This window comes from Mus musculus, chromosome 4 (genome assembly GCF_000001635.26).
Source record: "Mus musculus strain C57BL/6J chromosome 4, GRCm38.p6 C57BL/6J".
NCBI classification, from domain to species: Eukaryota; Metazoa; Chordata; class Mammalia; order Rodentia; family Muridae; genus Mus; species Mus musculus.
In genome coordinates this window covers 45,443,776-45,458,493 of record NC_000070.6, presented here as the reverse complement: position 1 = coordinate 45,458,493, position 14,718 = coordinate 45,443,776, and the positions used below count along the sequence as shown (strand labels likewise).

Genomic DNA, 14,718 nt, shown 5'->3' with positions numbered 1-14,718 from the left:
ATCTCTGAAGACAGATATGATGACAGTGAGAGAGTGACGTTAAACGTTACAGTCAGAGAGCTGAGAAAGCACTCTGCAGGGCAGCCAGGAGTAGGAAGACGTCCTCTTTGCACATCCACAACTTGTCTCCTTCCCTCCTGTTTGCCTGCAGAATTCCAGAGGCAAGAGAGCGTCCGGTCACAGCACAAAGGCATCCAGTTGTACGACACCCCGTACGAGCCGGAAGGCCAGAGCGTGGACTCAGACTCAGAGAGCACTGTGAGCCTTCGGCTGCGGGAGAGCAAGCTACCCCAGGATGACGACAGGCCTGCTGATGAGTACGACCAGCCGTGGGAATGGAACCGGGTCACCATCCCCGCCCTGGCAGGTAGGAGCAGTGTCCCTGCTTGGGAGGCAGGTACTGAACAGAAGACAAGTGGGTCTAGCCTGGCCAGGTGAACACCAGTTGAGTTGGGCTGTTCTTTTTCTTAATGGCACCACAAAGATAATCCGGGTTCCTGAGGGAAATGAGGCCAGGCCAGAGAGAAACTCCAGTCTGGCATAGAGGGTTCCCAGTGCAATCTCACCACCTTCAGAGCTGGTTCCCTTAGGCCTCATGGAGTTGCATTCTGTAGTCTCCTTCAGTCCTGCATAGCCCTCAGGGTCCCTGTGAGGAGGAGACAGTATAAGACAGGGGAAAGCCCAGCACCTGCCTGTGGTGCTGACTCATGCTTGGGCTCATGGTGTCTGGGAGAGCTAGTCTGGCACCACCTTCCTCAGCTTGGTCTCAGAACATCAGTGTTAGATTGCCTGTGGGCTGCCCAGAGATCTAGCACCTTGGGCCAGTGAGTAAAGATACTGGCCACCAAGCCTGCTGACCTCAGCTCAATTGCAGGGACCCACGTGATGGAAGAAGAGAATTCTTACAAGCTGTCTTCTGATCTCCACACATATGCCTTGGTGCTTGCGTGCACGCGCGTGTGTGCACACACACACACACTCACTCACTCACTCACTTAGAGCATGTTCTGCCAGGTCCTACATGATTTGTGTTGATGTTTAAGTGAGAAGCACTTCAGCAGTAGGACATGATCTCTCAGAAGGCTGTCTGTCTGGAACCTACCCACTCATGCCTGGAGACAGGTCTACTACTGTCCCTGTAGTTGGCCTCAGGTAGCACTAGTTGGCAGTAATTCTCAGGACCCACAACTGCCCAGGCTGCTCCTGCTTCTTGTCACTGTTCTGTTATTGTTGGTGTCACTCAGACTCTTACCCTGCCTGTCTCCCAAGTCTCTTGGCTTTACATGTCTTACTCTAGAGCAGGCCTGTGCCTGTCCCAAGCAGCTTCGGGTGCCTTCTCATTTTCTGGGATGAAGGCGGATGCTGTGAGCACCAGCTTTCAGTCTGTTTCCTCTGCCCAGGCAGCACTGGATGGAGGCCAGTGGGCCACCACTCAGGATGATGGCGCTTAGCAGCACCTTGATTGGATGGTCGAGTGTCATCATGGTTCCAGTTGCTAGCCCCGAAGCGCGGCTGCGTGGAACGAAGGGCACAGTTCCCTACTGAGTGGCTGTTATATGCTGTATCTGTGTGCATGCACAGGTATGCGTGTACAAGTGTGTGCACTCATTCTTCAGCGAGGCCCTGGAGTGTCAGAGACTGGCAGCTCTGCTAGGGCCTGTCATTGCTGTGGTGTCTTGTAACAACCCCAGTTTTTCTCAGGTCTCGGGAGCTCACCAGGAAAGAGCTGTGTAAGATGAAGTTTGCTGAGCACAACTGCCCCGTCTTCCCTCCACTGCTCTGTTTTGTGACTCTGCATGCTCAACCTGGAAAAACTGGCAGGGACCCTTTTCTGAGTTTTCAAATTCCCAAAATGCTTAGAAGGGGGAAAGACTGAGCGTAGACCCAGAAGGTGGCCAGCATTCTGGAGGAACCTGACGGTAGAACATACTTTGCAGCTCTGGAGGCCACTGTAGCTGCAGTGAGGAAGATGGGGAGCAGAGACTCACTCTACCGCAGGAGCATGGATTGTAGGCAGTTCTGGGCACCCCAGCATGCCAGTGCGTATAGGCAGGGAGGCTGCTGGTCCCACTCTGTGGAACAGAGATGCTTTATAGCCTGTAGGATGCCACTCAGCTCTGAGCTGCTGACTACAGGCCCTTTCCAGCCAAGCCCCCAGCACGCTTTCTCCAAGCTTCCCCGCCGTGTGTCTGTCTGTCTGTCTGTCTGTCTGTCTCCCTCTTGTCCCTGTCTCAGTTAAGCCACAGGAGGAGTTCATGGGTTGCTCTGTAGCTGTGCAGACAATATTCTGAGAGAATGAGGTGACCCTAGCTCCCAGGGCCTGGGAGTCTTCCTGTCCCTCAGGAGTCTGCAGCACACATCTTATTAAAGATTAGAACTCGGGGAGTTAGACGGGATCCCACCAGTTGTTTAGTGAGCCCTCGGTGCTCCTTACAGACTGTGTTTGGAGGTAGTGAGGTTGGTGGGACGGCTTGCAGGATGAGCAGGTCCTGCACAGAAGCTGGCCATGACGCTTAGGCCAAGGATGGGGATGAGGAAGCACTCGGGCTGGATGGCAGACACCTGTGGCTGTCACACCTCTGGAGGGATTGTACCTGCCTGGAGACTTTGTCTGCCCTGCTGGTAAGTGAGCCCAGCAGCCCTATGAAGCTTTAGTGAGCTCGCAGAGCCTCCCATCCGGGAAGCATGGTCTCATTGCTAGCATCAAGTATGCACCTTCTGTGTGCACAGTCTTACGTATTCTCATGGCCACCTTCTGCATGGCTCATTTCCTTCTTTTAGGGATGGAGACAGAGGGACCCCTGCCTGGTCAGTAGCAAAGCCAAATCTCACTGCAGAGCCTGTGCTTGAGCCTCCACAGTGCCACATAAATTATGTTTGGGGACCTGCACATGCTGTAGCCCCAGCCTCACATGCCAGGATAAGGGACTAGGGGGGCTCCAGGCTAGGTTTCTGTCTTTTAATACAATGAGGACCTTGCATGCTGTTTGGTCTCACTCTGCTTGTCCTGGAGAAGCAAAGGGGAAGAGAACCACAGAAGCCCTTGTGACAGAGCCAGCTGGGCTGTCTGTGGATGTGGGAGATGTGTGCCCTTTCACTTCCCAGATAGAGAAATATCTGCAGTTGGGTCTAAGAAATAATCAAAGCACCTACCTGATAGTGTAGAATGTGGCAGCGGTGGCTGGGTGGTGGGCACGCCTAGGAAGAGAGCCTGCTGGGCCTCTAGAGAGATGGTTATTTCATTTGTGACTCACTGTCTCAGGATTGTCTCCCTTCAAGGTACTTTACGGTGCCCTGGGCTCTGACAGAGGCGGAGATGGCAAACAGACACATGACTCAGATGGGCTTATTATACTCAGCACTTACTTAGGGCCCTTGTCTGTACCCCATACCAGCTCCTTGACAAGTTGGTCTGCCTTTGAAAGTTCAGGCCAGTGTATCTTATCTGTTGCTTGCCAGCTCATCAGCTTAGACCTCAGGCAGGTTGCTCACCTCCCCGAGCCTCAGTTTTCCCATCCGAAAAGTGGTGATTTTTCTTAAGTCTTGTAGCGTGGGCTTCTTGAAAAGTCCAGTGAAAACCAATGGATTTTCATGCAGAGATCTCTGGATGAAAAGACAGTGTGGGCCCTAAAGGGCTGTGCCTGTGAGGTTTATTACTGGAGTTCTGGAAGGGCTTGCCAAATTAAATAAAGTTTAATTTAATATAAAAAACAGCACTGCATGAAGAGGCGCTTCGGAGCCCTGGAGGCCTCGTTTACAAAGCTCGTTCCTGATGATGCCTGGCAGTGGGAAACAGGGACAGAAGGTCTGGAAAGCAGCTCTGCTGTCCCTGTCCCCGTCCCCTCTGTTACCCAGCCTTCACTCCTGCGCATGCCACCTGAGGCTCAGGCCAGCAGTCTGAGTGAAAGCGGCCTCTGCCTCTCCCTGTGTTAGAAGCGATCTGTTTGGTCTTCCTAACTTGAGCTGCAAATAAGCCACCGAAGAAGGTGTTACCATACCAGGCAGCCACCTGAGTCCTGACTGTGTGTGTGTCAAGGTGTGAGAAGTCACAGCTCTCTAGAGGACTCCACGTGGAGAACCTCCAGTTACTCACTCATGACATCCTGTGCATCAGGTGAGGGGATGAGGGAGCCAGGGAGGGTGTCACAGCTCATCTCGGGTGACACCAGTGTTAGCCCTTCCAGAAAACCTCCCCTAACACAACGGTCCCCTCTCGGCCTCCTGGATTGGGCTGAGCCTCCTGTCATATTCTGTGGGTAGTCTGTTCCAGAACAGCCAGGTGCACCGTTGTCATGGTAATCTCATGGGGTGCTGGTGCTGTGCCCCGTGGGTAGCCCCTCTGGAGTTTTGACTCCTCTACATTATCAAGGGCCTTTGAAAGGACAAAGGGAAAGTGATGTCTTGTGTGTGTGTGGCTGCTTCCTAACAGGTGAGAGTCATCCGAGGCAGCTCAGTTGGCTGAGTTATTTAAAAGAACCCCAGTATGGTAAGAGGGGAAGAAGGAATGGACAGGAAGCCAGCTTTTATTGAGCAGTGGTTACGAACCTGGTTTGAATTAACCCTGTCAAGCCCTGCCGTGTGGGTGTTGTTTCACTGTGGTAACATAAATGAACGTACTGAAACTCAGACAGTCAGCAGCTCACCTGCAGTCCCATAGCAGTGAACTTGGGCCCATCTGAATGAACAGTATCTTCACCACCCACCACCGTTGCATTGGCCTCATTTGAACCTGGTACAGGGTAGCTTGGGAGATCCCTGAGGTGGAAGCAATTGCTCCATTTGCTCTTTGGCCTTAGCATTGGTCTGGTCATTGCCCCCACAGCTGCAGATACCTTGAAGTTAGTACCCTGGTGCTGTGTGCTCTGGGCATGGCTCACACTTCCTGCTCCTTGTGCCTCCTTGGGGACCCAGAGTCTGCAGAGGGTCCCACAGGGAGTCTCAAACCTGGCCACAGCGCTCTCCACACTCCAGCCCTGTGCTGCCTCACAACAGGCTCTCTAGAGTTCCAGAATGCCTCCTGTCTCCTTCATGGCCTCCCAGAATGCCTTGGGCCTGTGAGGAAATTAACAATTGTGTTTGTAGGGGAAGCTCTTTGCTGTGTAATGAGTAACAGCCGTAATTAATGTTTAACATGCAGGTCTACCAAAGGAAGTGTGGGGGCAGGGTTAGAGCTGTAGGGACCTCTCTCTCCTTTGGCTAGATATTATTGAGGGACAGGTTTCTCTGGTTGGTTTTTCTGTCTGACATATTAATGAGTTCATTTATTAGTCTTAAGAAACCGAAAGCACCAGCTCCATTACGTGCTGTTAGAAGGGTCTCTGCAAACGTCTTCTTTTCCTGTGTGGAATTCAGTGAGTGGCTTTGCCCTTCGGCTCGGCAGGTCAGAGATCTCCATGGGGATGGAGACTGTAAGCCGCATGAGGTCAAAGCTCCGCCTGCCCTGTGCACAGATGGGGCCTTACCCAGCTTCAAGCCTGGTGCCCAGTGAGTGCTGGGAAGTTTGTAGTTACTGAGTCAGGCCTGGCCACACAAGTCCCACCCACGCTCTCTTCCAGGCTAGGCTCTGCCAGTGGCCGTGTGGCAGCAGGTACTTGGTGCTCACATCTGTCCTCTTGTGTGTTGGACATCTGTCTCCTGGCCACATGAGGCCAAAGGAGTCCTCAGTGGGAGGTTACTTTCGTGTGGCCAGTGGCCAGACCTCCTCCCTTCCTGCCTATGTCTGAATTCCCTCTAAGAAACTGAAAGTGTGTCCTTCCTGTCTGTGGAGGAAGCCACTGCCCTGAGCCTTGTGAGAGCTGTGTTTGTGGCCAGCACTGGCTTGTCTCTCCCTTCCTCATTGTCTGCAGTGGGCAGTGCATGGACACACACAGTGGGCGGGCGCTTCCTCCAGTGCAGAGCCTGCTCTTAGGACCAGCAGATGGAGGAGTAATCACTTTCTCCAGGCTCTGGGAGGCTCGTGGGTGTCTGCAGGTGAAAAGGTTACAGATCACAGAGGGCCTCAGCCTTGAGCGATTCCCAGTAACAGGTGACAGGTGAGCCCCTGGAAGGAATCAGGTGCTGGGGCCATGGGTCTGGATTCAAAGCTGCCGTTTGCTGACAGTGACATATTGTCTGTGTCTTCTCACCTGCAGGTTGAGGGTGGCACTAGGCACTAAATGGTAGGTGGTGGCTGTTGTTACTGCTGTGGGCTCTGATATCTGTTGCCCTGTAAGGAGATGTGTGCCGACCTTGACTACGCCTGAGGAGACCCTGGTTCTAGCGCCATAGTTCTCAGCTAGGGAATAAGCTGTGGTGGAAAAGATGGCCACTCTCAGGTGTGGAACCCTCGGTGCTCCATAGGTCTTCTGCGGTCAGCACTCAGCTCTGCTGTCCGTGTTTTCTCTGGGGACACAGTCACAGATGAAAGGACAGAGGTGAGCACTGCCATCCTGTATTCACCGTCCCAGGCTAGGCAGAGCCATGTAATTGGTGTTCTGGAACCATTGAGGCTCAAGGCCTGCCTCTGAGCCTTTCAGAGTCACCAGCCCCCACTCTTCTTGTCTTCACACATCCTGTGAGGCAGCAGAAGTACCCCAGAGGCCTCTTCTTGATCCTGCAATTGCAAACCTGTGTGAGGCTATTTCCTAAGAGTCTTGCAAAAGAAGGGCTGAGGGGCGCACTGGAGAGTAGAGGGTCCTTTGCTCTGTGGGGCTCCGTCTTGGCATCTGTGGGGTGTGGGTTCTCAGAGTCAGTGGCTTAGTGTATATGCAGGTTTGGAACACTGCAGCTGAGGGTGTGCCACCGCAGAAGGGAAGTTTTAGTCACGCACACGTGCTAACTACCTTGGGGTAGGTAGTCCACCCCACCTCCAAAACCAGTGTACAGTCTCCCCTCCTCAACATGCTGACACCCACCTGGCTCTCGGTGGCATCTGGCATTGTATGCAGAGCCCTGCATGAAAGGTGCCTGCACAGGTTGGCATCCGGCATTGTATTCAGAGCCCTGCATGAAAGGTGCCTGCACAGGTTGGCTCACCTTCTGTCTCTCTCAGAGTAGTAGGACATCAGTGAACAAGCCACAGACAGACCCATAACTGTCGCAGCCCCTCCTGTGCATCCCATACTGTTTCCTGAGAAGGCTGGTCCTAACTCCTGGTTTATCACTGAGGGGCTGAAGGGATCTGTGGCAGCTTAGAGTCCCCTGTCCCTGCACACTGCCTCCTCCTCACCTCATTGCCTCTGCTAGTGGCTGCTCGATCCTGTGCCGGACAACAAATAAGCAGAGGCTGCAGGCTGGCCAGAAAGAAGAAGCAGGATTGCCAGGGCAGTGCCCACTCCGCCTGGGAAACCTAGGTTTGAGGAGGCTCAAGGCTACTCATGGCAGCCTGCAACATTAGCTGAGCCAAGTTCTACAGCCATACAGACCTGGTTTGTAAAAACATGGATATAGCAGCACTAATCTCACAGATGAGAGGAAAATGTGCTCCCCAGATCTTCTGTAGTGTCCACCCACCTGTGGGAAGTACAAACTGTAAGAATGAATAAAACCACTTCCAAGAGGATTCTAAAGTAACTTGATTGGGACCGGCAAAATGGTTTGATTCGTAAGGGTGTTCACTGCCACCAAGCCTGAAGACCTGACCTGAGCCCCTAGAAGCCCAGCACAGAGCTGGCAGAGAAAGCCTCTGAGCTCGGCGAAGTTTAAAAATATTCTGGTGTCACGATGAGTAACAACGCAGTAGGATGGCATCCAGGTGTCCCCGACTGTCACCTTGGGCTGCAGAGCTGCTGTTCCTCCCTGGCCAGGCTTCTGTCTGGGGGCCGCTCCTTGGAGCCAGATAGATGCCCAGCCAAAAGGGACTGTGCTGAGACCATCTGGTTGTGTGGAAATTGCTGCCTTCTTTCCAGCACAGGCAGATGCTGGGATGGTAGACAAAGCACTTTAGGGCCGGAGGAGGCAAAGGAATTCTACCTGGGGGCCTAGGGCAAAGCTACTCCAGGAGGTACATTCCAGAGGCTAGGCAGAGACAGAGCTGGGCCCAAACACAGGCAGCAGGTGATGGATTCAGGAACCAGCCTCAGTGAGTAGAGCATAAGGTGAGGAAGGAGGTCAAGCTGCCCCCAACTTCCTGAGGACTATAAAGGCGGTTTTGCCTTTGAACCCAGGCCGCTGGGGCAGCGGTCGGTCGGTCGGTCGAGGGTGGCCTGCTCTGAACAGAAAGGAAATCACACTGAAGGCGCATACTGGTTTTATGCGAGCTGCAGCAGCCTGTGGCATTTTGTAAGCATCCTCTCCAGGGTAGACTATAGAGTAAATTGAGCAGATGAGACTGGAGAGGGCAGGAGGAAAACCTCCCCGGGATCTGCTCGATCCCGTAGAACGCTGGAAGGCTCCTGGAGCAGCAGACACACTACCAAGGACTAGAGCCATAGAGAGAGGCCAGCTCATAGGGAGTTCTGGGCCGCATTCATGCCAGCCCTGGGAGGCCTGTACATGCAGCGCCATTCAGATGGAACATCTGGCCAGGTGAGAGAGACCACAGCTTCTCCCCACTCAGACCTCAGCTTATGAAAATGGAAGACAAATTGGGGTGAGCCTGACCCTGCTGTCCCAGAGTCCTGGGCTCACCCTTGCCTCGCCCCTGTGGTTCCCCATCCATACCTAACAGGTACAACATGGCAGGAGTATTGTGGAGTTCAGTGCTCACAAGGTACAGGTACCTTAGATACCTCTTCTGTAATAGAAGGGCCCAAACTTCAGTATATAGGAATATCAGTTTCTAATATGGCGGGAGTGGGAGGGGGACCACAAACTTCCAAGACAAACCAGGAGAAAGTGAGCCCTGTCCCCTGGCTTCAACTCTTGGGTAGACATTTAGCGCCAAGCTAAGGTGCAGACTTGCTGACCCTGCAGACACTGCTGTGCCACCACCAGGGCTAGTCTCCAGCCTGGGAATGGAAATAGATGCTCCCTCCCTGCCCTGTTCTACACAGTGGAGTCGCTCTCCCTCCCTCAGTATCCCAACTTGCTCTTTAATTGCCTATCAGTGGGACTCATTACGTTCTGTTCTTCGAACAACTCACGGGGGCAGCATCTTTTCCTCTGAATGCAGATATTCTTTGGAGAAATTGTGTCTTTATCTCTTGCAGGAAAATCACTAAATTAAAAGAATTGCCATTTTAAATTGCAGATTAAAGAGAAACTTAATTAGAAGGGATGGAAGCAGTTGTATTCGGAGCTTTTGTTCAGAGTCGTACCCCCCTCCCCCCTCGGTTGTTGAATAGCGACACTTGGAGTTTGTATATTTGTGTTTTAGGTGAAATGATTTGCCTAATTAAGCTTGTCATTCATCACCACCTGCTCTCCCTGGAATAGATGGCTGCAGTATTAAGCATGCCAGAGGACCTATCAATTCATTCAGTAAGGAGTTACAGTGTCGCCAGGACATTCTTAGGTTTTATCTGATAGGAAAACCAATCTTTTTCTCACATTACTTTTTCATTTAGTCACGCGTTGGGCACTTGTTACCTTGAAGGTACTGTGTAGGTGTGGGACAAGTGGTATCTAAGCTGTGGTCCATTTTCAGTGGCCCATGGGACCAGGCAAGGAGACTGGTGACTTGGGTGGCCGAGGGAGTTCTGAGAAGGCATCCTGAAGAGGCAGCTTCTGAAGGGTAGTGGAGCTGGCCGAGCCCTGAGCCTCAGCAGGCAGCCAGGTGTTACAGCGGTCTGTCCCTGAGAGCTTGAGTTCCAGGGCTGGGGAGGTGGCTCAGTGGTTGGCTGTTCTTCTAGAGGACTGGAGTTTGGTTCTAACACCCACGCTGGGTGGCTCACAGCTGTGCTTTGGTGGATCCAACACCCACTTCTGTCTTCTGTAGGCGTCTGCACACACATGGTACATGTGAAGGCATGGGCATGCGCGTGCACACACACACACACACACACACACACACACACACACGCATCTTATTTTCAGAGCTTGGGTTCCCCAAACTTCCTAATGCTGTAACCCTCAGTGCAGTTCCTCATGCTGTGGTGACCTCCAACCATAAAAGGATTTTGTTGGTACTTCATAACTGTAATTTTGCTACTGTTATGAATAGTAATATAAACATGTGTTTCTGATGGTCTTAGGCAACAGCAATGAACAGTCACTTGCCCCAAAGGGGTCATAGGTTAAGAATTGCTGCTCTACAGCCTTAGTCTCTGGTCTACATGGGAGGACCTGTCCCACTATGCAACAGTGTGCTGTGTATTCACTTGTATCTGTCCATGCACAGTATCTAAACAAAGAGGAGCAGACTCAGGAAGCAATGTGCCCCTCACGGAGCTCAGTAGGGCTTGCCAAGGAAGAAGGGCCTGAGACAGGAAGAGAAAGAGTGACCTGGCAGCTATGGGAGAGAAAAACTGGGGGCTCTAGGGACATTCCTCTTGCTCATGGCAGCTGATCTAGTTTGAGAATTTAGCATTCATTCTTGAGGTGCCCACAATACAAATAATTCTCCTCCGTCCTGCTATCCAACATTGACTCATCCAGCATAGGAACTTTGGGGGACACACTTAAGCCATAGCAAAATCAGCATTTTGGGAGCCCCTCTCGCTACTGCATGGTGTTAAGTGCCAAGCAGAAAATTGCACTATGTGCTGCCCAAGGTGGGACTGGTGCTCCAGGTGGGACTGGGCCCCAGGTGGGACTGGTGCTCCAGGTGGAACTGGGCCTCAGGTGGGACTGGGCCTCAAGTGGGACTGGGCGTCAGGCGGGCTGGGCCCCAGGTGGGACTGGTGCTCCAGGTGGGACTGGTCACCAGGTGACAGTGTCTCTTCTCCTCTGTTCTCAGCCCAGTTTAACGGCAATGAAAAGCGGCAGTCCTCCCCATCACCTTCTCGGGACCGACGGCGCCAGCTCCGTGCCCCGGGAGGAGGCTTCAAGCCCATCAAGCACGGGAGCCCCGAGTTCTGTGGGATTCTGGGGGAGAGAGTGGATCCCACCATCCCACTGGAGAAACAGATGTAAGTTCACTGATGCTTCCTCCAGCTGCTGCACTCTCACCCATTCTTTCGTAAGAACAAACTTAGTCACTGGCCCCTTGTAACAGAGGCTCTCTTGGGAGGTCAGGTTTCTGACTCCTGGCCAGGCCTGGTCTGTGCACACCAGGCTACCACTCTGACCCTCAGTAGCTGGCTGTACAAACTGCAAAGTGTTGGCTCACCTCTCACTTTTCATCCTGGCTGCTAAGTCTAAACTAAACCTGCCCTCATCGTAAGTTAGATTTCTTCTCTAGCTGTTGTGTGGCTTCTGTGCTACACATGCCGGCTGATCATCAGCTCAGGCCTTGCGCTCTTGATTCGGGTTTCCCCGTCTCTCTCCAGTCCGAGCCCACCCTTGCTGTCCTACCCCTCCTCCAAGGCTGTGCCAGGCCTGGCCTTTTGGTTGCCTTTCCTCTTGACCATGGTGCTGGCTCCCCACTGCTCAGCCAGGTCTGTGTCCTTCTCAGAAACCTCCTGTGACTCCATTACCCCCGAAGAAGCCTTGGTTTCTTAACACATCTTGGACAAGAGTACGCTTCTCTAGGTATATCATGTGCTTAGCAAGTAATGTACAGTAAAAGGGCTCCCTTGCTGCCCAGACAGGGACACTGAGGCCCAGCCTCACACCCTAGACCCCAGTCTGTCTGCTGTCGCCTCCTCTTAGACTTCTCTTATGCCCAGCCAGAGCCCAGACCTGGTGCAGAGTGGGTCTTTATAAAATGAGAGATGGCTGATGTTAGCACAGAGTAGGTCTTCATAAGGAGAGCAATAGGGAACGCTGGTGTGGTTACCAGGAGTGTTCCCTCTGTGTGTGGTGACTTCTTACCAGCTCTCACCAGTTCTTACAGGTTCTCAGGCAGTGTCCTTCTCCAGGGCTTCCCTGACCACTCATGCCACAGACAGAAGTGTCTCTCCCCATGCCTGTCAGGGCTCCTCACGGCTCTTGTACTCATGTGGAGCACTGGGCTGTCAGGAATGGCTTCCTGTAGCTCTTTGCTGACCTTCCCTTCCCGTCAGCCCTGTGAGATCAAGGGTACAGTGAGTGAAGGCTGGAGAAAGCAGTCGCTGCTGGATGACCATGATCCCTGCAGTCTGACCTGTCTGGCTGTCTCTGCATGCTCCCAGAGTGACCCCCTGCCCAGACTCAGCAACAGTGGGCCCAACACCACCACCACCCCCACCCCCAGGACCACCCAGGATAGATAGCCTGTGCCCTCCAGATTCTCTACAGGCAGGCTGCCTGCTGGCCTCCCAGCTCCCGATCCGGTGCCCTTTGCCCGTCTTTTTGACCCTCCACTCCAGGCCTTTCCTTTCTTTCAACTTGAAGTAGCCAGGAAAAGACCTGGCAGCCCTATCCTGTGTGCCACCAGGGACGACCCTTAACAAGGCCCCTGGAGGGCCTTCTCTATCTCTGTTCCAGCCCCTGTGTTCAGGGTGGGCAGACATTGGGCAGCACTTCCCTAGAGACCCTTTCCTATCTTCCCTGAGGACTGTTCAGTGTCAACTGGCTGGAAACTGTGTTCTTAATAAAACACTTTTATCAGCTTGTGGGGAGTGTGTCACTCAGGCCACCCCTCCTGAGCCTGGTCTCCTGGATCTGTTATTGCCAACTTTGTTTTTCTTTGCCTGTTTGCCCCCATGGCTGCCTTGGGCCCTGGCATCTCTGGCAATGTTCTCACTATGGCAGCCTAAGCATCCCTACTCCATGTTTCTGTGTCTGTGACCATAAAAAGAGAGGCAGCTGGCAGTCATAGAGTCCGTGCCCCTGTGTCCCTACACGCATACACAGACACACACCTGGCATCCTACATACAACACTTCTGCTGCAGTGTCCTTTCATGGGCCCAGCGTAGATACAAAGGAGTTTTTTGACTCTCTCCTCCTGTCAGGGAAGGCCTTTGCTGCCCACTGAGACTTTGTCTCCAGCTTTCCACAGAAACTCGGTTTTCATCTCATCCCATGGCCAGTGGGACTGTATACCCTCTGCACCACCTGTCCCTCCTCCATCCACTCTGGCTCATGTAGTACCCAAAAATGGGATGCTGTGATTCTCATGTGCCCAGCTAGTGCCAGGACCATTTGGCAGGAGCAGATTCCAGCCACTCTGTTTCAGTTTAGAGCTGCCCTGTGCCCCGCCCATGTTAAGCTGTCAGCATGGTCTAGGAGTCCATTTCATTGAGAGGAATGCTCAGGAGACCCTGGGCCGTGCTGCCTGCTTCTGTCCCACCCCCACCTCTCCCCCATCTCTCTCTTGCTTTCCAGCCTATGACTCTCTCACACTTAGACTTTCTAGCTGCTGTTTTTCACACATCTTTTCCCCTCCTCCTTAGCTCTGCACTGATAAATCCCTGTCCCCACAGGCTTTGCTGGTCACCATGCCTAAAATAGTCCCAGTCGTGTGGCCTGGCTTCACTTTCATCTCTCAGCACCTGTCACCACAGGGCCAACTTGATGAGCACAGAGTATCTGGTGCTGGACTGCATAGATTGTGAGCCTTCCGTGGGAAGGGACCCAGGGGTTTCCATCAGAGTCTGACATGTGGCAGACACTGGCTGAGCAGCTGTTGAACCTCCTCACAGGAGGCTGGAGCCAGCAGCTGCCCCAGGAGGGCACCGAGCGAGGCTCCTCAGAGGTCACTCTGGGGGCCCTGTCCCCCTCCTCTCTGACTACACTCTTGTTCTCTCCCCAGATGGTATCACGGGGCCATCAGCAGAAGTGATGCTGAGAACCTGCTGCGACTCTGTAAGGAGTGCAGCTACCTTGTCCGGAACAGCCAGACCAGCAAACATGACTACTCCCTCTCCCTGAAGTGAGTACTCTACCCTCTGCCTGCCCCGGCACAGTGCAGCATGCCTGCATGAGTCTTCACAGTGGGGCCGCACTCAGTTCCCCCACGAAGCTTGTCCCTACCAGTTATTTCAGGCCTTGGTTTTAATTTGGCCTCATTCTGGGAACACAGAGAAGTGGTGTGGTTTCCACCGCTGCTTTCCAAGGAGGAGAGCCTTAGCCTCACAAGCCCAGGCTCTTAGCACATCCTGCCCAGCATCCACTTCACACCAGTCCTTTGGTGAGGAATGTATTGTCCCACTCTGTAGACTGGGAAACTGAGGCTCACAGAGAGCAGGCGATGATGACCTTCTTAGTGCTATGTAGCTGCTTGTGAGAACCCTTTCCTATTCCCCAGGTTGTCTTCTTCTTTTTATATTCCCCACAGAGTTTGGTAGGGAATGCTGTGAACTGGAAAGACCCCCACTGATGTGGCTGCCCTGCAGCTGCTCAGGGCCTTCTGACCCATGAGCTATTAAAATGAACGGGTTTAGAAATAAGAGGTTGGACTTCTCCCCTCCTGCTGGAGTGTTCCATTTTTCGATGCTGTTGCTACATAGGATCCAAGGAACTTTCCAGAATCCATTGTGGAGATAGGAGATTTGAGGCTCAGAGGAAAGAGGAATTCTCCAAGGGCGCAGAATTAGTGATAGAATGGGGTGTGAACCCAGGTCCTACATCCACACGTACTGGGTAGGAGTGGAGCCCTCTGCTTTGCCTCCCCTTGTCCTCGTCATTGCCAGCGGCTCACGAGAGAGTAGGCTTGGCTGCACTTCTTCCAGGGAACCTTGCACCCATGCTGGCAGGATGGACTTCCTGTCACATGGATAGCCTTCCCCTGCCCCCAAGTCCCAGACAGCCTGCTGCCAGTCAAGGGCACTGGGGG

General features: G+C 53.1%; 1 protein-coding gene across 1 annotated transcript in view; it reads left to right on the top strand.

The window, feature by feature from the left end:
* Shb (src homology 2 domain-containing transforming protein B) overlaps window positions 1-14,718 on the top strand; it is a 107,553-nt gene that overhangs the window by 72,335 nt on the left and 20,500 nt on the right. The window contains exons 3-5 of the mRNA NM_001033306.1: window positions 152-367; window positions 10,817-10,988; window positions 13,696-13,815. Of these exons, the coding sequence (NP_001028478.1) occupies window positions 152-367; window positions 10,817-10,988; window positions 13,696-13,815 (508 nt within the window). The remainder of the gene's footprint in view (window positions 1-151; window positions 368-10,816; window positions 10,989-13,695; window positions 13,816-14,718) is intronic.